The 22764-nt window shown below is 45.2% G+C and overlaps 1 protein-coding gene across 4 annotated transcripts; it reads right to left on the reverse strand.

Annotated features, from left to right (window-relative positions):
* Window positions 1-844: 844 nt before the first annotated feature.
* LOC144129218 (alpha-tocopherol transfer protein-like) lies at window positions 845-20804 on the reverse strand. 4 transcript variants are annotated; one of them, XM_077663205.1, is made up of 6 exons: window positions 20510-20802; window positions 17894-18042; window positions 17148-17399; window positions 12527-12720; window positions 12262-12372; window positions 845-1410 (listed from the first exon to the last, which is right to left on the reverse strand). In XM_077663205.1, exons 2-6 carry the CDS (start codon window positions 18018-18020, stop codon window positions 1393-1395), a joined length of 702 nt encoding a protein of 233 aa, XP_077519331.1. In that variant the 5' UTR covers window positions 18021-18042; window positions 20510-20802; the 3' UTR covers window positions 845-1392. The 4 variants fall into 4 exon arrangements, with proteins under 4 accessions (XP_077519331.1, XP_077519327.1, XP_077519329.1 ...); XM_077663201.1 differs by lacking the exon at window positions 845-1410 and adding an exon at window positions 1444-3809; XM_077663203.1 differs by lacking the exons at window positions 845-1410; window positions 20510-20802 and adding exons at window positions 1444-3809; window positions 18678-18780.
* Between the last annotated feature and the right edge of the window lie 1960 nt (window positions 20805-22764).

Below are 22764 nucleotides of genomic sequence, written 5' to 3' on the forward strand. Positions count from 1 at the left end.
TCCTTCAGTCATGAGTAGCTAATCTGGTTCTTTTTGCAAGATTTAGCTCAAAATGTAGCTATCTTAGTTTATTCAAGTTTTATTCTATCTAAGAGAATTCTCATTGTTTGCTTCCTTCCATAATGATTATTAAACACTTGGCAGCCACAGAAACATATTCTTCTTTATGGAACCGCCGGCCGCCGCCACGCATTCTTCGGTCAGTGCCGAAAGGCACCAACCTGCCCCCGACTGCAATAACACTTTTTCAGCAGCTTAAAACTTATTCAAGAACCCTATTGCAAGTGGTACCCAGTCAACCAGACTCATCTCTTAGATATTCCAACAAAATCTGAATATGTCCTGGCGAAAACTCGGTGTAGTGTAATGAAAGCTGAATACAGCGCAGAGACGTTGGAATACCCGGTTGGCACGCCGGCTGAGATTGGCCTAGGCGAGGCGCTTGGTGAGGATTCCGCTGCCAAACCTGCTTGCCTTGATTTTCTCAGCGTATCGCGGTAACGATTAATTTGGTCGGCATTTACAAAGGCCCCGATATGTACAGCATGTGTACGAGAGCAGACGATGCCGCAGTCTGTGCGTCGCAACTTTTGGGACCCTCCTTCCGTGGTTCTTCTCATGGTTCGGACGTCATAGCAAAGCACGGCGCTCAAGAAGCAAAACAGAAATCACCCGGTATAAATAATTGTTTACCGCACATATACCAATCCCGGTGTGCGTATCACGCGTTCCAGAGAAATGCGCAACGTTTGAAACAAAGAATGTGCAAAGCAAAAATTTACACGCACCGTTGTGCAACTTTATTTGAAAAATTTTCCTCCTGAACCAGAAGCTCGTTTGCGGTGAAACCGGCCCTTGAGTTTTGACGTAAGTTATACCTCGTGCCAAGTTTTACAGTGATGAGAAACCGGAATTGTCTACGATAAGATAGGACGAGGAACAAGGAGAACAGAAAACCGTCAACGACTGCTTTCCGCTGAAAGGCGGCGAGGCGAGCGTACCAAGGTGCGCGGGTCCTTGGCGCATCCACCTGCCTTCGGCGCCAGCTTGCAGTTAGCGGCTTTATGTCCGTCGATATCGTCGCATGCGATTACGGCTTTGCGTCGTGCGCAGCCGAATAAAGTGAGTGCCGTTGTCAGAATTACTACGAGGCTAAAGTTACCTCAATACGCAAGCTTGGTGGTGGTGGTGGTGGTGGAAACTTTATAATACACAGGGGAGTTTAGGACACGCAGGTCCTTGGGATCCCGCACGGGCCCACAGCACTCAAACGTTCATGTCCCGGGGGCTCATGACGCTGGCAGCCCGGCCTGTGGCGATGGCTTGCTTGGCCGGGTCCTGCGAGCGCAGTAGGGCCTCCCAAGCCTCCCAAGTGATAATGTGTGCGCGGTTTCACTGCAAACGGGCCTCCTGTTGATTTGGGAGAATTTTTCGAAGCTGCTGTCATAAAGTTACAAGCACAGTACATGGGCCCCTCTATTTTAGGAAAATCATCTTTTAGTAATATATGCTGGATGCCAGGTAAAAACCGCGCTGCCGTGGTCCTGAAAGCGTTACACCACAGCGTGGATGCTTCCTGCTCACAAGTTCTATGCGGGAGGTGCGGGGTTCGATCCCCAGTACCGTCGGGTACCCATCGGTGACACACTAAGTACAAGCTTTCCCCTGGTCTGGTGATCGGCATCCTTGGGGTGAAGTGCTTGGGATATGGGTCTTTGATCCCACCTTGAGTAGAAGAACACACCTTGTGTCATGGCGCTCTTTGGCCAGGCCACAGGTGCCCTTGCGCCATAAAAATTCATCATCATAATCATCGTCATCATCCTCACAAGTTCTATGTAAATTGCTGGCACCAGACAACTCACGCACTGACACTTAGTGGCTCTTTCATGTCATTATCGTCGGAACAGCTATGGAACAGCGCTCCAAAGATATCCTTTCATAGCAAAACTCCGGACGAACCACTCAGAAACGACATGGTTTCGCGCATGGAAATCCTTCGCAGACTAGTTCACCTCCCCCGCAGCGTGACGTCGATTTCGTGAAAATCTCCAATATTCTGGGCATTTCCCTATCACCTATTTGTTATGTAATTAGATAAGCAATCTCAGTCAGCAGAGTCTATCGCATCTAGTTGATACGAATTTACAGCGAGGAACGACACGGACGCTGGATCGACACAAGGGGTAATGTTGTTCCCGTTTCGCCTCTGCGTTGTTTTATGTAAACAAGTGTGAACCAACTAGCTCAGCATGCACCTGTGAAGGTAGCCGAGGCTATATTGAATTACACTTGAAGCGATGGCTTCAATTAGCACAAAATTAGACTTCGAGTTACATTTGAGACATTGATGATGATGATGACAAGTGACATCTGTGGATGATGAGTCCCGGCTATGATAAATACAACGGGGCACGAAGGGGGAGAAACTTTCAACCGTGATTCTTCCTTTGCTGAGTTTGTGCAATTACAAAGAGGTACTAATTAAGAAGGAAAGTGCCAAATAACAATTACCGCGGTCGCGTCACACACTTAAGGTGGATCTTCAGCGTCCTCCTAACTAGTTGGATGGCCTGATAAACCGCGACAATTCTCTATTTGCAACCAAACGCCTAGCTGCTAAACTTTAAAAGTTAATTATCATTGAAATCAACTTACCTCAAGCGCGTATGAAGTACTCTAATGCCGTCGGTATGATCATCAATGATTTATTATTTGATCTAAAAAATCCTCATGTTGAAAACTACTTCGTTCCCCCGAATCAATAAAGTTAGGCGGGGTATGAAAGCAGCTGTTGAAACATCAGATCCAGAATAAAACAAATAAAAGTGACAATAAAATCAAACAAATATCCGTATTGAAACTTCAAGGCTAGCAAAACTATATATCACAAAAATTTAAAAATATAGAAAATTGCTGGCAATTTGCGGAACTCCCAAAACATGCAACAGCAGCAGCTGTTATGCATCGTTCCTATACTGCTATCAACCATTTTTATTTGCATGGAAATTCGTCGCTTTGATCACATCACAGGTCATTGGCATCATATGAGCAGCACGCAGATGTGAAAAAGCGACGCCGGCGTTTCTTCTTGAGTTATCAGTAGATGGCGTTAGTGGTTCATGGCGCTCCCTCCGGCCGTTCAGGAGGCTGCTGCGTCCGCTCGCGCTTTTCATATTTGTTATGAACACGCCCGATGACATTGCATTCCATCCCGGTGTTTGTATTATCGCTTTATTGTGGCCTATGACTGTGACCCACTGGCAGCCAGCCAGGCTTAGACAACTAAAAGGAATGTCTCTGTGAAAAGAAAGACTGGGGACGGACACGTTGCCAAGGCTTCTTCACTGTTTGAAATGAGGCCAGTGTAGTTCACTTCGGATCGCGTAGGGGCAACCCCGAATTCATGTTTCCTTTTAAGTTGGCTTCAATCGAAGCGATGCTACTCTTCGTTCGGTTGACTTGGTTTGCTCTTAGCCATGTTGTGCTCGGCTCGGCTTAAAACAACGAAACAACAGAGCCTATTTGTTGGTCCGAACAAAAAGCATGATCGCGAAGTATCACAGTCGATGAAGTCAGCTCCTGTAGGCACTACTTCCTCTCTATAGAGGCAAGAGCGGTTCAGTATCTGTTCACTTCCTCTGGAAGCCGAAGCTGTTCACATACTGGAAGTAGTCGCTCTTGCTTAGCACGTCCTTGTGCTGGCTGTGATAATCGAAGTCTTCGTGCGTACCGCCGAACTCGGCTGGAATGCAGTCGGGCGGAAGTAGGCCGTGGAAAGCTCGTGGGTCACTTCCCAGGAACTGAATCTAAAGGAAACCGAGTTTTTGTTGGCACACAGCTAGAAGCTGGAAATAGGAAGTATTGTTTTCGCAGCTATTCATAACTCTTGTATAAGTAAGCGCATAGCACAGTTGCGCACGAGTGATTATTCGCATAACTATATATCGGTTCAAGAAAGCAATGTAATATGAGAATGCAGCAATGAAACACATTAACACTGCAAAGTTTTATTTTATGCATAGAAATGAAACAACGAAAGTCCATTTATCCTACCTGCGGCAAAAATGTCAAGAATTTCTGGACATGAATTAAAATTGTGAGGTAACTGTGGAATATTTTATGATACTGTTACAATAATATTGAAGGTTATAGTCCAGTCTTCCGATGCGTGGCAAAATCTTTCTTTTAAAAGATTGCCCTTTGCTCGCGTCAAGTGGTTAATACTGCCATATAAAACCAATGGGGCGACGTTATTGACGATAGCCTAAACGCTAATAGCAAAAAACTACAACCCTAGCAAGGGCAGATCTGCGGACATACTATTTTTAATGGTGCGATCTTACGATATGTGCAGAAAATTGCGTTCATAAACACGTTCCTTTCGAAAAATACACTTGTCCAGAATTTATCGGCATGTTGTGGATTGTGGGGTTTCATGCCCTGAAGCCACCTAGCGGTTAAGAGGGACGCCGTAAAGGACACCTCCGGATAAATTTAGACCACCGTGGGTTCTTAACGTGCGCTGACATCGCACAAAACACGCATGTCTTCGTGCTTCACCTCTATCGAAATACGGCCGCCCCGGCCGGGACCCAACCCATAACCTCGAGATACGCAGCCAAACGCCATAGCCACTCAGCAACCGCGGCGGAGAATATGTCCCAAATTTCAGTACAAATAAAGAGAACAACTCATATTATTAGGTTGAAGTGCGAGTGCGTCTTTTATTAATCGATCACTTATATATATATATATATATATATATATATATATATATATATATATATATATATATATATATATATATATATATATATAAAATCACCAAAGATTGAAGAAACATAACAGGATTTAATTCACGACGTTTCGGCTGGAGGACCAGCTTTTTATATATATATATAAAAGAAAAATGGAACAGAAGGCTCAAAGAACGATCCACACTGAAAGTAGGATAGAGACCTGAGTTAATCGGCATAATTGTGAACGGAACAGCAAAAAAAAAAAAAAACATGTAGGTTCATTTTTTTTATACAAACTGATCACAGCTACGTGTGAAGCCCCTATCAAATCAAACCTGCCGCCAATATGAACATCAAGATTATACAGTACTTCCGCATCACGCATAGTTCAACAACCCGCCCCCTTCCCCTCTCTTTCCAGGTATCTTAAAGAATATCAAAGAAGAAAACCTCCTTGGCGATGAGCGGTACAGATGGCTGACTCCCTTAGAGTGGCTGCTCTTTCGAATGAAATACGCTTCCATTAGCTGCCTTGTTGCTGGATCGCAGCGGCGAAGCAAGAGAAAGAAAAATAATAGAATACTATCGTTCCGTATGTCCTATGTATAGGACACAATTTGAAAAAATGTGACAGGACGTTTAGAAGCTAGCGTCGTTATTTTTTTTTTTTTTTGTCGCAACTCAAAGTGAGCAGTTTATGTCCTGTCGTACAGAACTGTCAAGCCAGGGTCGCCGCAGCTCATTTCAGTGCCCGGTGCCACACAGGTCAGTTTGTGGATTTTGCATGCCTATTTATTTATTTATTTATTTATTTATTTATTTATTTATTTATTTATTTATTTATTCAGTATACTCCTAAATGCCTTCTTTTGGGGATATTACATGGGGCTAGGGTTTAGTTTACAGTGCAATATCAGGAACATAAAAACTAGAAAAATGTACAATCAGCAGCCTAGTTGCAACATGAAAGTGTAGCAGTTTTTCAGACTAAGTACACAAACACATTAGACTGGCACCATTAGGTTGCCAATTGTAGGTAGGCCATTAAAGAATGAGGCATTATAACAATGAAAAAATGTAACAGACACAAGAAACTTGGAGGATAACGAAAATAGTTCCGCTCAAGTTAAAGACAACGCAGCGAGCTATGGAAAGATAAAAGATAGATGTAACGTTAAGAGACTGGAAGCGGGCAGAGTGGGTAAGGGAACAAACGCGTGTTAATGACATCCTAATCGAAATCCACAGGAAGAAATGGTCTTCGGCAGGGCATGTAAAGCGAAGGGAAGATAACCGATGGTTCTTAAGGGTAACAGACTGGATTACAATGGAAGGGAAGCGTAGCAGGGGGCGGCAGAAGGTTGGGTGGGCGGATGAAATTAAGAAGTTTGCAGGCATAAGGTGGACGCAGCTGACAAAGGGTAAAGTTAATTGGAGAGACATGGGAGAGGCCTTTGCCCTGCAGTGGGCGTAATCAGGATGATGATGATGATGATGATGATGATGATGATGATGATGATGATGAAACACCAACGTCACTGCGTATTAAATAAGAACTTTCAGTGCGTTCGGTTGAGTACCAGGCACGTATCCAAAAGTATGTGTGTAAGGGGGGAGGGGGGGGGGGGGCGGCCAGCCAACCCCTCTTTCCCGCCTCCCCCTCCCCTCCGTTCTCCTGGCAGTCCTCAGCCAACTGGCAGCAACGTTACCTCCCCCCTCCCCCCCATCTAGAAGCAATTACCTCGGCCCCTCCCGAAAATAATTCCTGGTTACATGCATGTTCAATGCCTATGTGCACGGCAAGTTGTTCCACTCGACAGTGCATGGCATCGATGATTTCACAAATGCAGTTGAACGACACGTGATACCTTTGTGTAGATGGTCGAATGCGGATATAAGTTTGACGGAGACTGGAAAAAAAAAAAATCTTGATGTGAAGATGGATGGTGATAAATTTTATGTAACAGCGCTAGTTGCGAAAGTATACAGCGGTGAGGTAAGTCTTCTAATTCGGACCGATTTTTTAAGGCAGTGATAATGAAGGTATTTCAGTAGTCTGGAAAGATTAAACGCGTAGTATGATTCTGCGAGGACTAAATACTTACAATGAGATAAGCTTGGTACGGGTATCAAATAGCTGATGTCTATTCGATCTTCAGACGAATGAGTGTGGTGTACGCAAGTTTCTTCAGATACGGACGCGCCTGTTTGAGGTAATGCTTTAGAGGACCGAGTGAGCGGTCAGCGGATGCTACATAAAGTTAACTTAACGTGATGATGTAAAGCTCAGTCTATTTTCAAGTGAACACCGAGGTATTTGGAAGTGGTGGCAAATTTGACAGAATTGTTTTTAGAAAATAGGTCTTGGACATGCGAGAACTACGAGTGAAATATATAAGCTTTCTTTTAGAACTATTAAGTAGCATAGGCAAAGATGTGCACATGCGTTTCCTCCTCTCAGGTCAGGTTGAAAGCATTGATATTCAGTGATAGAATTAATGTTGTAGTATATCACGCAGCTTTCGAAAGATCGCCTAACTATAAACAACACCGAGTTGGGTGAGCCATTAATGTGTATTAAAAACAGAAGCTCACAAACAACGCTCCCTATACGGCGCCTCGGAGGTAACTCTAGAATAAGAGGAGTCGTAGCTCTTAACAGAACTAAACTGGAATATACCATAGATAAAGTCCTTAATTCAAGCTATAATAGCAGAGTGTATGTTGAACTGAATTAGTTTTGGTATAAATAAGCCAGTGATGACCAACACGATCAAATTATTTGAGAAATGGAGAAAAATGGCAACAACTTCATAGCCAGCATCGATGGCTATGTAGCCATCGATGATTTGTAGCCGTATGGCTGCGCTTGGGTGGATGCCAATGAGTAATTACACCCTTATTACCGTTGGATTGATGTCGATCATGAAGAAATTCGGTAAATCGAGTGTCACGAGGGAAACTCGTGCGGAGCCCGTGCTGTGTTTGAAAATAACATTGTTGTTCTCTGGGTAGTTAAAAATATTGCTACGAATGACATGCTCGAGCAGTTCTAAAAAAGTTTTGTTAATGAAATAGGGCGATAATTAAGATGAGGAGAATGATCGTCTGGTTTGAGGATGGATATCACTTTAGCGACATGCCAGTCGTGAGATATTAAACCACTTGACAATGATCGCCAAAACAGAGGCGTTATGAATGTACTAATCGGGTGTGATGAGCTTCCAATGTCATGTAGAAAAGTCTACATAGGCCACACCGGTCTCTGAAATCACTCACCGCATCAGAATATTCCCACCCGACTGGTGATTCCATTGCAGCAATCGCAAGGAAGTGCAGGCGACTATATCCTGACACAAATAATTATCTTCCGCCACCGCTATCAAGCAACAATTGTACTGATGGAAGCATATTGAGAGGCATCCACGCTACATCACCCATCTATCTTTCACCCGAGTCGTTCAAGAGGTTTTCTACTTAGATATTTCCTGAAGCTTCCCGATGGAGCGGAGGGGTTCCACTTTTGGATTATGTGACAGCTCTTTACGGACTTGATGCGTATCTTGGCGAGCAGATTTTATGGAGGTTAGACACGTGGGCCTTATAAGCTTGTTGAAAGGGCGTACGTTACCTGTGCTCCGACCTCCTTGTAGAGTCACATGACTTCACTTTATAAATCAGCGCTTTTCTTAGTACAAACATTGTACATCGACGCTCGTCAGTGCGTATTCTTTCTCCTACATCTTGTTTTGTGCTGTTCTGCCCGCGAAGAATGCTTTATTAGCATTTCAGCAGGACCCGCCGCGGTGGCTCAGTGGTTAGGGCGCTCGACTACTGATCCGGAGTTCCCGGGTTCGAACCCGACCGCGGCGGCTGCGTTTTTATGGAGGAAAAACGCTAAGGCGCCCGTGTTCTGTGCGATGTCAGTGCACGTTAAAGATCCCCAGGTGGTCGAAATTATTCCGGAGCCCTCCACTGCGGCACCTCCTTCTTCGTTTCTTCTTTCACTCCCTCCCTTATCCTTTCCCTTACGGCGCGGTTCAGGTGTCCAACGATATATGAGACAGATACTGCGCCATTTCCTTTCCTCCAAAAAAAAAAACCAATTATTATTATTATTTCAGCAGTGGTTCTAGCCTTCGTCAGAAAAAAAAACTCTCCTGATGAAGGCGGTACCTCAGCAGAAAGGCGAGTAGCTCTGTCCTTTGTCGGGCTAGTGCTTTTTCATCTATGTTTACAACCAAGCCCAAAGAATCCTTGTGTACACGTGCGTACGTGGCGATCAAAATTAAGCTTCACAGATTTGTTAAAAATAGGCATTAATTTCTATATAGAATTTTCCTCTGCACATTAGTTATGCCACCGTCAGAAACTTAAATGTATATTAAGACCGCGAGTAATAATAATTAATATTAATTGGTTTTTGGGGAAAGGAAATGGCGCAGTATCTGTCTCATATATCGTTGGACACCTGAACCGCGCCGTAAGGGAAGGGATAAGGAAGGGAGTGAAAGAAGAGAGGAAGAAGGAGGTGCCGTAGTGGAGGGCTCCGGAATAATTTCGACCACCTGGGGATCTTTAACGTGCACTGACATCGCACAGCACACGGGCGCCTTAGCGTTTTTCCTCCATAAAAACGCAGCCGCCGCGATCGGGTTCGAACCCGGGAACTCCGGATAAGTAGCCGAGCGCCCTAACCACTGAGCCACCGCGGCGGGTTAAACGCTTTCTTATTCAGCGCGTTCATATAAGGCAGGAAAGTAAGTTTTTTATATAAAGCTATGCGAAGACATGAGTGTTCATTTTTTAAAGGTATATCGTTCTCATTTAGGTCTAATGTGGTATCTGTCTGTAAGCCTCGTTTGAGTGGGAAAAGTAAGGTCACTGTTTTCTGTGGAGAGAACTGGAAGCCATTCCTGTCTGCCTATTTTGCCCGTAAATAAAATACATTAATACACTTTTTAGCCACTGCGGCTAGGGCGAGTGTTAATATTGGAAATCGAGATGTTCGCATTCCTAGACTTCTCCATTTGGTAGAATTCTTCTAGAGCACGTGTATTTCGAGAGGTCGGCCTCCAAATTTTTTACTGATTTGGCGTAATTGCACATGCAAGGCGGTGGCAGTCGACGTGAAACTCATCCCTTGTGTCTACGTGACGCATTTGTCATCAGCTTGATTAGATGTACTCTTGTTGCTGGCGACACGCTCTCGCTTTCTCTTGATTTATATGCCAGTAGGCCACAAAACAAGCGCGAAGTAACACGCATCCCTTTATTTTTCTATGGGGACTACTTCCATACCTTTCACAGCGCTGCACCTGAAGCATGAAACGGAGTATAGTTCACACTAGTTGAAGTGTGGTGTTCGTGTTAGATTTAGACTGCAATGAACTAGTTCGCGATACTCTTTCTTTTGCAGTGTTGTGCATGTGTGACTGTGTGACTGTGTGTGTGCTCGTGTGTGCGTGTACTGCCGAAGGGAATGGCATACGTGCCAAATATAGCCATGTGTGGGCAGGCGGCAATACAGCTTATGGGTGCGGACCGCGAAGACGGCCTGCCCTTGGCTGTAGCTTATGCACTTTCCAAAGAACAGCGCCATCGTGTGCCCATGTACTGCGATAGAGTTGCGACCAGGTACTACAGCTATGAATCCAAGAGGCATTTCGTGCTCTCACGGGAAACTTTTTACGGCCTAGACGCACGATTTAAAGCGTCATCTTTTTTTCCCAAGGGCGTGGACGACTGTGCGTGGACGACCGCAAATCCCCGCTGACAAGACATGCCTTATCGCATTGGCCTACCTTGGTTCACAAAACCTCACGTTTTCATTGCAGACAAGTTGACGTGACCGGCTCATCGGTGAATACGTACGTGCAAAGGGCTATGCAGTTTCTGCATTTAATCATCGGAGAAGTTATACGCTGGCCCAGATGACCCGCATTAATGCTGGCTTTTTAGCCATACGTTTTGGAAAAGCTCGGCCACTCAACACTGTGGGATGCATTGATGGCTCCCACGAAGAAATTCTGAGGCCAAATGAATCGACGCAATCGTACTATAATAGGGAGAAATGGCCTTCAATAATTTTGGCAGGCATGTGTGACCATGAAAACAAATTTCTTGGTGTCTTTATTGGATTCCCGGGGTAGTGCATGACGCCCGTGTTTTGAGGGAAAGCCCACTGGCCCATTCAGATCATGATCTGAATGTCAGCCCGGACTCACAATGACTCATATCATGATCTGAATATGAGTTTGGACGACTCACTCACGGTTCAGATCATGATCTGAACGTGAGTCCGGACTCACTCACTACTCAGAAAATGATCTGAACGTGAGTCTGGACTCACTCACGACTCTGATCATGATCTGAAATTAGCGTGAGTGAGCCCAGGTGAGTCCACTCATGAGTGAGTTCGCCTAGCTATGCTGGTGTGACACAGCTGCTGCGTCAGTCGTTTCTTCCATCTCAATTGCCAAAAGTGATAAGGAAAAAGTTATCAGCTACACCCTTCGCCCAGCGGCGTTGGCGAACAAAAGGCCTTGCCACGCTGGGAGGAGTTTCACACAATACGTCACTGCCCTGCCTGCGCAAGTTCGTGGATCGAGCTCAAAATTAGCACGCGAATATCTCGGAACACACGCCTGCTAGGATAATTCTACCGAATGGAATTCGGTAGTAATTCGATCGCCTCTTATTTTCCAGTTTAAATACGATGACGATGATGATGGATTTTTATGGCGCTAAGGCATCTGTGGCCAAAAAGCGTCATGGCACAAGGTAATTTCTTCTGCTCAAGGTGGGGTCAAGGATCCATTTCCCAAGCATTTCACACTAAATAAGCCATGCACCAGACCAGGGGAAAGCTTGTACCCATTGTATCACCGGTGGGTAACCGGCGGCACTGGGGATCGAACCGCGCACCTCCCGCATGCGATGCGGATGCTGCGGAGGTCACCGCTGCGGTCAGTTTAAATATGTTCATTTACTGCACGGTGGCTCAGTGCCTATGGCGCTCGGCTGCTGACCCGAAAGACGCGGGTTCGATCCCGGCCGCGGCGGTCGAATTTCGATGAAGGCGAAATTCAAGAACCCCGTGTACTGTGCGATGTAAGGGCACGGTTAAAGGACTCCAGGTGGTCGAAACTTCCGGAGCCCTTCACTACGGCGTCCTTCATAGCCTGAGTTGCTTAGGGACCTTAAACCCCTGTAAACCATAAATTAAGAAGTACATTAATAGTGTTTAGTTATTTTGGTGCCCGATGGTGACAATTATCATCTGATTTCGTGTCCCGTTGGCCGCATAACTTCTAGAATGCATAACACCTTTCAGCTCCTAATTTTACGAAATGTGTAAAATTTAATTTTGAACACCTTGTATACGTGTGTGTATAAAGCACGAGAATTCATTCAGTTTTCATCCCTATGCAATGCGTACCGGTATGTAAGAGAAGCACAGTGTGCCAGGCCTGAAAGCGGGGTAACAGTTTAGGTATAGCATGGACAACATATTTACCCTTTGTAAAAGTTTGGACTTCAGGAAAGGCTTGAGGGCGTTGAACAGAACTTTGTATATGGGAGGATGATTGGTAACGTATACGGCTTTGAGCCGGACCGGATAACAGTCCTGCAATATAGAACATAAAGAAACAATTTATACACTGATGACAAGAACATAGAAATTCATGGGTACGTCTTCAGGATACTGCAGTGTCTATATGAATTGTAACAGATACTTTCGAAAATGTCCGCAAACACTTTCCATAGAGTAACTGTCTTACCTGCACTATGTAGGCCAACTTCCTGAGTAGGAAAGGTGTCAAGTAGGCAAGGTGGTGTAAAGTCAGGCCCTTCAGATCGAACACACCTGCAACTCCCCGGATCTGCGTCTCTTCATCCAGCAATGTCCACTCCGCCATGACCAAAGCCACCCTGATCAGGTCTGTGATCGAGCAGATGTCCGTGTTCCACGCTCCTTAAATCAAACAAAAAAAAGAGTTCATAATCACCATTGTAGTGGAAATCATTTTTATCATCATAATGAGTGGTTTGGATGCGTCAACTGAAGGCGAAAGGCCTTTCCAATTTATCTTCAGTAATGCCCACGTGTCTCTTTGTGACCGAAAGGTAATGAAGATAAGGCCCCGTTGAGCAGCAGTGGAGGAAAGAAACTGATAGGAGGCAGTAATATGCGCACAGGATTTCCCCAACACACATAAAATTTTCTTGTGCTCAAAATGGAATTGTTTAGTAGACCGTCACTCTATGTATGCATGATAACAATGCATGGCGAAAATAACGAAGCGCCGACCAAAAGGTGTTGTCAAGATGGAAGGACGTTTCGACTTCCACACGGAAAAATTTCGCACACAAAGCTTAAGTACGTTGTGCTAATCGTCGCAGGCATCTAGCGTACGAGGGCGGTAGATTGCCGATGTTACGGTTGAGCGTCTGATCTGTTGTCTGGATAAACAAAGACTCCAGATATTGGCGTGACATCCAGTTTTTCTCACGGCCGATAATTGCCGCTTCTTCCCAAGCGATATCATGCTTCGTGTTTTCAACGTGTTCAGCCCATGCGTTGGAACAAGCCTTCTTTTTCTTGACATCATTCTTGTGCTCATTCAGCCGTCTTTCAAAGTTTCCGCTTTCACCTATGTAGGAGTGATCGCAGTCTGAGCAGGGGATTTTATAAATTACTCCGGGAAACTTTTCCTTTTTTAGCTTGTCCTTTACGGACGCCAACTCGTGACGAAGCTTGCACGCAGGCACGTGAGCTATATGCACATCGTAGGTGCGAAAAACGCGGGCCAATGACTCGCTCACGCCTGGCAGATAGGGTATTGCAGCTCAGGCACGGCAAGGTAGGCGAACGGGCTGAGCTGGTCTCGTTGTCTGCTGTATTACAGAGTTCACGAAGTGCTGTGGGTAGCCACAATTGTTGAGCTCGCGTCGCACTTGGCGTATGTCAGAGGCTTTTTCTTCGGGTTTCGAGCATATTCTTTCCGCACGACGGACGAGGGTAGAAACGACGGAGCGCTTATGGCACGTAGGATGGACTGAATTAAAGTGAAGGTATTGGCCTGTGTGCGTGTCCTTTCTGTACACCTTGAATGATAGGCGGTCATCACGTCGCTCCACCATGACGTCCAGAAAAGGAAGACGGCCAGAAATCTCCTCCTCGACGGTAAACTGGATGGAATCTTCCATGCTGTTCAAATGGTTCGTGAAAGCAGCCAAGGCATTCTTTTTGATTATGCAAAAGCATTCATCAATGTACCGTAGGAAGACCTTCGGGCGCGGCTCGAACGAAGCCAAAGCGCGGCTTTCCAGTGCTTCCATTGTGAGGTCTGCGGTTCTGACCGAGATAGATGCTCCCATGGCAGTGCCATGAACCTGCTTGTAGACAGTGCCCCGAAAGATGAAGTACGTGTTCTTCAAGCAAAACTGCACAAGCTTCAACAGGTCCGATGGATCGATGGGTGTCCTAGCACTCAGTCCGTCGTCGTCCCGAAGCGCTGAACGGCATACCTCCACCGCCAGATCCACGGGGACGCTGGTAAACAGTGATCTGACGTCAAATGACACCATTATCTCGTCGCTGTCAATCGTGATTTCGCGTATTTTTTCAGTAAAATCAAAGGAGTTGCGTACGAAAGTCGGTCTCTTGCCAGCGAGTGGCGAAAAAACTTTGTGCAAGTAGCCTGAAAGCCGGTACAAGGGAGAGCGGGTAAAATCCACTATTGGCCGCATTGGAACGCCTGGCTTGTGGATCTTCGGGAGGCCATATAAAGCAGGGGCAGATCCATTGTGGCAGAGGAGCGTGAAGCACTGGAAGCACAATGGAAGCAATGGAAAGCCGCGCTTTGGCTTCGTTCGAGCCGCGCCCGAAGGTCTTCCTACGGTACATTGATGACTGCTTTTGCATAATCAAAAAGAACACCTTGGCTGCTTTCACGAACCATTTGAACAGCATGGAAGATTCCATCCAGTTTACCGTCGAGGAGGAGATTTCTGGCCGTCTTCCTTTTCTGGACGTCATGGTGGAGCGACGTGATGACCGCCTATCATTCAAGGTGTACAGAAAGGACACGCACACAGGCCAATACCTTCACTTTAATTCAGTCCATCCTACGTGCCATAAGCGCTCCGTCGTTTCTACCTTCGTCCGTCGTGCGGAAAGAATATGCTCGAAACCCGAAGAAAAAGCCTCTGACATACGCCAAGTGCGACGCGAGCTCAACAATTGTGGCTACCCACAGCACTTCGTGAACGCTGTAATACCGCAGACAACGAGACCAGCTCAGCCCGTTCGCCTACCTTGCCGTGCCCGAGCTGCAATACCCTATCTGCCAGGCGTGAGCGAGTCATTGGCCCGCGTTTTTCGCACCTACGATGTGCATATAGCTCACGTGCCTGCGTGCAAGCTTCGTCACGAGTTGGCGTCCGTAAAGGACAAGCTAAAAAAGGAAAAGTTTCCCGGAGTAATTTATAAAATCCCCTGCTCAGACTGCGATCACTCCTACATAGGTGAAAGCGGAAACTTTGAAAGACGGCTGAATGAGCACAAGAATGATGTCAAGAATAAGAAGGCTTGTTCCAACGCACTGGCTGAACACGTTGAAAACACGAGGCATGATATCGCTTGGGAAGAAGCGGCAATTATCGGCCGTGAGAAAAACTGGATGTCACGCCAATATCTGGAGTCTTTGTTTATCCAGACAACAGATCAGACGCTCAACCGTAACATCGGCAATCTACCGCCCTCGTACGCTAGATGCCTGCGACTATTAGCACAACGTACTTAAGCTTTGTGTGCGAAATTTTTCCATCAGTGAACAAGACTTCCGTGTGGAAGTCGAAACGTCCTTCCATCTTGACAACACCTTTTGGTCGGCGCTTCGTTATTTTCGCCAATGTATTCACCCGACCAGACGAGATTTCGTCGAACCGTAGATTTCATAACAATGCATGGACATTCATTGGTCGGTACGGCACGTGCGTAGTTCGCTCAAAGGTAAAATTTCATACACTCGGCAAGAGTAAAATGATACGGTTCACTTAAAACATGGCAGCATGCTTCGGAAGTGATAGCTGCAGCACAAGCTTCCATGGGGGCGAGAAGTTATAAATCTGCTGATACGTGAATACTACTTGTGGTTGGCTGGTGCCTGTGAGGTGGCCAAGCATGGTAGCCAATAAATTTCCCACTCATAAATCGTTCCGGAATGCCAGAAAGTTGCATTCGGCAACCGGTTACCAGGCTGGCACTCTTACTTCAGGCTACCGTCCGACTATATGAGGAATAACATATTCCAGTTGGAATTCACGGCTTATTTCTCATGAATAGTCAATGAAAGTATTGAAAGGAAGCTTCCAAAATGTTCGAAAGTGCTAATATAACTTTCAGTATCATCCGAAGGAACTGAAATGAATTATCATGTGTTTTGGCACATCTTGTGTGCTGATTCTTCAAGTGATGTTTCCGATATTCTTTTCGGAACTCATTGAAAGAATTGGCTAGCGGCGTCCATACAGGCTTTTACCACAAGGTGTAATTTCTTGCAGTTCATCTCTCTTTTCATGACTGTGCAAAACTTTACATTTTTTCACAGGCTATCCAGGTGATGCTTTCAGTGCACCCAAAGAGGGTATTGTGGTACTGCTGCCCAGCTACCTTTAATGAAGCATTCAATTTGGTTATGTGCGTTTAGAAACACTTAAACTCAATCACGTCCTTGCATTTAATTAACTTGCTGTATAAACGGTTCTTAAATTTAAATCTTTTAAGTAATTTCCTTGCAAATTCATGGCTTTCTTGCCTTTCTGGTTACCTTTACAGATTGTAACGGGAAGTGATAGATATGAACGCAAGAAAAGGTCGCGAGAAAGACTGTAGGTAGCATCAGATGAACGGTTTTCATACGCCTCCTGCCAATCAGTATTCGTGATAAATTGTTCAAAGGATTGAAGCATGTGCACTGTTATCGCACTAGTTCGAAACGTTCTGCGTATATGCTTATAAGATATGATGACTTTGTTGGTGAGAATAAATATGAGTAAATAATCACTAATGACACATGTGATTACTTCTCACAGAGACATCTAATCGGGCGAACAATTTCATTTGAAGATTTCTACTTAACTGGAGCATTTCTCTGTTATTCTCACAGGGTCATTTGGCTGTACGTATTATTATTCGCATAGCTGTAAACTTCGTCAGGAGCAGAAAGAAAGATGCAACATTTTCAGACGGATGTCAATGTAGAGCAGTTAAAATGTGGGACTTGCACTGCACACATGGCATTTCACATGTCTCGTTTTGTTTAGCTAAGCTAGAAATTGCACAAGAATTTCGAATTCACTTCTCCGATATGTATGTAACGTGAAAGCAAGCCTCACCGAGTTTCATCATGGCAACAGCCCTTCCGTGGGGGTCTCTGTGCTTGGAGATCATGACGAGATGGTTTTCGAGAATGGCAGTTTCGTAGCACGCATTGGACGGCGTGAGATTCTTGAAGAATTCCGGTGAGTTCTTCCTCACCCTGAAATACTTGTTGATGGCCTCGAAGGCCAACTTCACGTTGTACTTCCGAACACGCAGATATTTAACCAGGAACTTCTCGTCTGTCGGCCAGTCCAAGGAACTGTCGGCTGCGAATCACGTGCAAGGGGCAGTCAGATTTGCAACGGGGCACAACTTTCAGCTTTCTCTCCAGAATATGCAAGGCGATCAAATGGTGGTATATCTTCGAGCATCCGTAAACACTTTGCGAACTGCTCAGCATAGCACCCCACTGAGACCAACCAGATGAGGAATCAAACTCTTCATCGCACCAAATGGTGGATGGAACACTGGATTCTTGCCACTATGCGCAGGGGCGAATAAAAAGCTAAAAGAAGTATTACATTTCATAGCTGAATGGCAGTAGCCATTAACACGCCAGTGTTTTCCTAATACCAGCATAAGGTGTGTCAGTACCAGTGCTGTTGTCATAAGCACTATCAACAGGCTCTTGTTTGCACTGCAATTCTCTCTTTGCAAACGCTGACTCAAAACAGAAGGCTACCAAAAACATCAGACTCGTACATTATGTTTGCCTTCTTTTACAATGCGTGGAAAGCTATGGGTTTGTGAAATGGCTCACCTTTAATAAGCTCCCGCAACTCCGACAGACATTTCTCCTTGGTTTCCGCCGTTTCTCCGAGTTCCGTACGCGCTACGTGTTCCAGGTCTGGCAGCGGTGCACCCGTAGCCTCCTCCGAGTGCGCCATGGCGAGTCTCGGTCGTGCCGCCCTGTACAAGCGACGCCGATATCAAGCGGCAGTAGAGCACGAGAAAGAAAAAAAGAGAACAACAAACCGACGCAAATGGTGATAACATTGTCAAGAGGTGTCTGTTTCGCCTCTAACTCCCGTTTCTCTTCTCCCTCATATTTTTCGCTCGGTGGAGCTGGCGACCTAACTCTGCAGTTTATTCACTTTTCATCTACATGTTTGTCCTTACTACCATCCGGTGTCATTCACCCTCGCTGGACGGCCTCAACTTCAAACAGATAGCACGACACAGCTCTGGAAGGCGTATGTTCGCTTCGCCTCCATAATTTAAAGCTTGGCTGTCGCTAGTAGAAAGGGTCTTGTTCCGCTCCCTCTGCTGCTAATATAGTGTGCACTAAAGCGAATGCTAAGGAAAGCTCAAATGAAAACAAAAGCTTTTCACATCATGCCTAAGACTGTTTAGTATCACAGGTGAGAGAGGTGATGACATCCGTCTACAGCGCCAAAGAATAATTGCAAATTACCTTAGGTAGGTGACTGCTCGATGAGTAAACAACAAGACCTGCGATTACGTAATGAGATAGTAACGAACGAGGTCTGGGCCAGTAAAACATAATTACTGTTTTCTGTACATATCATGCCTTTCTCACGTACCATCTGTCACGCCGAATCTAGAAGGCCTCGGTGCTAGCGGTGGTGTGGCTTTTCATAAGCCATTAACGGATGTCGGAAAGATTCAGGATGGAATAAGTGCGGAATGCAACTGTTGTGATATTCAGGCCCAGATGTTCAGGGACCTTGGGGTACTGAAACGAATTATAAACCCGGAGCATCTTTCTGGCGGAATCGTTGACGAGTTTACATGAGGACGAAATAAGACCAATACATGTTAAACGTCAAAAAGAAGGCATGTAAGTAATACTAGAACAATTGCATCATAGTTTCTTTATAAGCACGAAACACGCTGAGCGAACTTTTATCATTAGTAGTCTGTGAAACAAAGAATGCAAAATCTTGCTCACAAATAAATGTGCCAAATATATTCAGACGCTAATGCGCTTCTTACAGTGAGGAAACGGCAGGAAGTCTTACTGAAGAAACAGGTGTCATTATGTGCCATTATTATTAAGAGGCAGAGATCCACCTGGGAATATTTCGAAGTGTCGGTAAAAGAAGTTGAAATGGGAACTGTTCCCAAATTATTTTCGCCGAACTGATTCCTGTTTACCTTCAGCCACACAACGGTGTAGTAGAGTTTGATACTGAAAAGTGTATGTTACTTCTTTAAAATCATATGGCGAATAGCCGAGCCCTGTAAAGAGAGTTTATACAAGACCACACTTCTATGCCACTTTACAGCTCATGCGCGAGCTGCAGAAGTGTCCATACAGTTAGATTTCTCTCGTTATCGGCGTTCGAAAAAAAAAATTAAAGAGGAAGTAAGCGCTCAACAGCGAATATAAATAACTCAACTGAACATAAAGTTCCGGAAATATTTTTTTATTAATAGCCTCGACCGCACAATCACAGTGATTGCATGACCGTGGTTAACGGTTGCAGAAACAGCAGCATAAAAGTCTCCCACCTAACTTCTTGCTTAGCGGTATACTTTCAGAACTTGTTGCAACTGCTTGGAAATCTTCCCCCCTGCTCGAGTTTCACTTACAATCGTAGGGCGTGTAATGAGAAGGCAATATAACCGCTGGTCCTTAAAGGCAACGGAGTGGATTCCAATAGAAGGCAAGCGTAGCAGGGGTCGGCAGAAAGTTAGGTGGCCGGATGACATTAAGAAGTTTGCGGACATACGGCGGGCGCAGCTGGCAAAGGACTTGGGAGAGGTCTTTGCCCTGCAGTGGGCGTAGTCAGGCTGATGATGATGATGATGACTCGGACGTAGAAACGAAATTCCCAGAAACTGCAAGACAGGCTGGTCCCGAAATAATGGAATTCTATCTGCGGCTTCTTGACGGCGTCCGTTTCAGAAACACTAGTTCGAAGCAACTGTCAACAAAAAACCAGCCAAAGTGTTTCCTGCCAGTATTTCATGATTGTTTAGTGATGTATCAGCGCGTCGGCTACTTGTCAAGGTAACTACCATCAGTGTAGCGAACACGTTACTACCATGGATGCTGCGCACATCAGTTTTGTTGGTGTTTTCTGTGGAAGTGAATCCTCACTTGGGGTTCTTTCTTTCCTTATTTTCCGCATCGGACATATGACCCACAAGACGGATTTAATATAATACGACTTCACATATCGAAGAATCACAACAGCTATTACGTAGAGTCAGCCCCAGTACAACTGAACTTTATGAAAGGATGACGCTGATCTTATCGCAATAATTTTAAGAGAACTTAATCGGATTTCTATACTCTGAAAAATTACATAATTAAATACATACGTCTATGAACATTCATCTTGCAGAACGCACCTAACCGAGCCACTGGCAGTGCTCCGGACACAAGTCGGTAATACGTTCTACGTACGTTTTCAGTCGGTATCCATAATCTCTGCCGGCGTCTAGCTGTATCCCGCTCTTTTCGCTATGGTGCAGCAACTGTGGACTTGGATCTCACAAGAGAAACGAAACGTGTGAGAGCCTGCAGAACTGCTCGAACGGGACTGGACGCAGCGGTGGTGACTGGCGAGGCTCAACATTCATGGCCGCCGGAGCCGACGGCGGCGAAGGACAGTTTCATGAGAGGGGGTAGAATTAACGTGAACGTTTCCGTTGTACGCGACGACCCTGGCTTGTGAGGTTCTTGTTTTCAAGGCGAGACGAACACGGAACGTGTGAATACTCCGAGGCCAATTTTACCGCTTTCGACGTTTCATTCTTCCAACTGCCGTAAGGCGGCGCTAGATTTGCTGCCTGTACGCGCTCCCCAGTTGACCTTCTCACGTGTTTTTTTCCGCATATTTTGTTTTCCTCCATTCCGCTCAGCGCAGGTTTGTGTTCGTCCCTCAAGGTCGACCGCTTGCCGCACTCGTCTGGGGCACCGTCGCACATGCCTCTCCGGGCGCTTGTTTACAACGGACAGAGACGGATGCCGTGCGGCACGTTTGGTCATTAACCCGAGCTGTGCCCCTGCGGAGGAAACTTGTTTGCAATGCGCTTAGACGGCGGGTATGCTACAAGCTTGAACATCGATCCCTTTTAGTGTTTGTACTGAGGAGGCTCGTTTATAACGGTGCAAGGCGGCGGGCTGGTTACACGCTTGGACATTAAACTGAACTGAAGCTAGGTTAGCGGTTAAGACTAGATGACCAGGACGTTTAGGTACAATGAATGAGGTAGAAAAAAAGAAGCCTTATACACAAAGTCAACAAACTGACTCCGAAGCAAGGAATGAGGCTACCGCACATCCTGTCCATAATTTTTCAAGAGTGATGCAATCAGTTACAGTAAGCCTTTTCGCAGCCTACCACTGCTAAGCGACTTAAATTCATGGCGCACCTGACTGGCAACATCGACTATCTGAGGCCACATATCAATATAACACATGCCATGACGGCCGTAACTACGTCGGAATTAAAATTTACATAAGTCGTCCCCGCAGCGGTTTTAAAGCCGAGATGTCTAAAGTTTGGAAAACATTTCAAGCATATTTCTATGCTTGTAAAAGCACTGAGCCTAATAATAAGGGCTCAAATGGTGCAAACGCTGTGCTAAGACACAAACTGTGCTGACCACATTTTTGATACCACTTATTCTTCTTTGTAAGTGGTTCACTAAGTTCCCTGGGTCCTTCCGGTGCATGAAATGGATTATGCAAGAAATGTATTAAGATTCCTCAGCGGCTGAGCGCACTGTTTCGGTAACTCACAAGCAATGCATACATGCTCTGATGAATATGGTAGGATACAGTATGACATGGGGGTTTAACGTCCCAGAGCTGTGCGTGACCTTTTAGGGAGGTCGTAGTGAAAGGCTCCGGATTAGCTTTGGCCACCTAGGCTTCTTTACGGCAGCATAGACACAAAGATTTTACTAGCGTATTTTTTTTCTTTGAACTGATGCGTTATACATTAGTATGCATGCATCACCCAGTGATATCCCCCTTCGAAATTTAATAATTTATAATGAAATTTCTCCTTGATGCCGTTTGAGTTTAATCAACTTAACAACGGCTGCGACGTCAAAGGTCTGGGTCATGTGAGGCGTGCAAAAAGTACAATTGATTACATGTAGTTATAAATCGCACAACGCTTAGGCCAGCTCGCGTCAAGAGCCGGAATAACATGAAAACAAATGACGTATCAGTGATCATATTTCAGTTTATTTTTTTTTTCATGTCTCAAGTGACCCAAAGCTACCTTTGACGCCACAGCTCAGGTCGCATCGAACATTAAAATAGTGTTACAAAAACCAAGTTCCGGTAACTTTACATATTAGATTGGAACGCTGCATTAATACTAAAGATTGACAAATAATGTTATATGTTGTACGAAAAACGTTCGTTTAACATTCAAAGTAAGCACTATTGTAGTGCTTTCATTTAAATGCTATTATAAAATGTTAAAACTAACAAATAATGTTATATGTTGTATCATAAACGTTAGCTTAACGTTCCAAGTAATTTTTGTTTTCTTAAGTGTTCTTACAGTGAAGGTGTGTGTGTTTTTTTTTTTTAAATAGCAGACTTTTAACTACATTTCTTTTATTGTGCTTGCCATAATTGCATGCGGGGCCGCATTATTTTTTGGGGAAGCTTTGCTTATCACCCATTTCTCACTATCA

The sequence above is a fragment of the Amblyomma americanum genome, chromosome 4 (genome assembly GCF_052857255.1).
Source record: "Amblyomma americanum isolate KBUSLIRL-KWMA chromosome 4, ASM5285725v1, whole genome shotgun sequence".
Classification (NCBI taxonomy): Eukaryota; Metazoa; Arthropoda; class Arachnida; order Ixodida; family Ixodidae; genus Amblyomma; species Amblyomma americanum.

Coding starts and splice junctions, on each gene's coding strand:
- LOC144129218 (XM_077663201.1), bottom strand. CDS start 18,020: ATGGCGCACTCGGAGGAGGCTACGGGTGCACCGCTGCCAGACCTGGAA. Junction 17,400..17,893: donor GTTGCGGGAGCTTATTAAAG/GTGAGCCATTTC, acceptor CGTGATTCGCAG/CCGACAGTTCCTTGGACTGG. Junction 12,373..12,526: donor AGTTGGCCTACATAGTGCAG/GTAAGACAGTTA, acceptor TCTATATTGCAG/GACTGTTATCCGGTCCGGCT.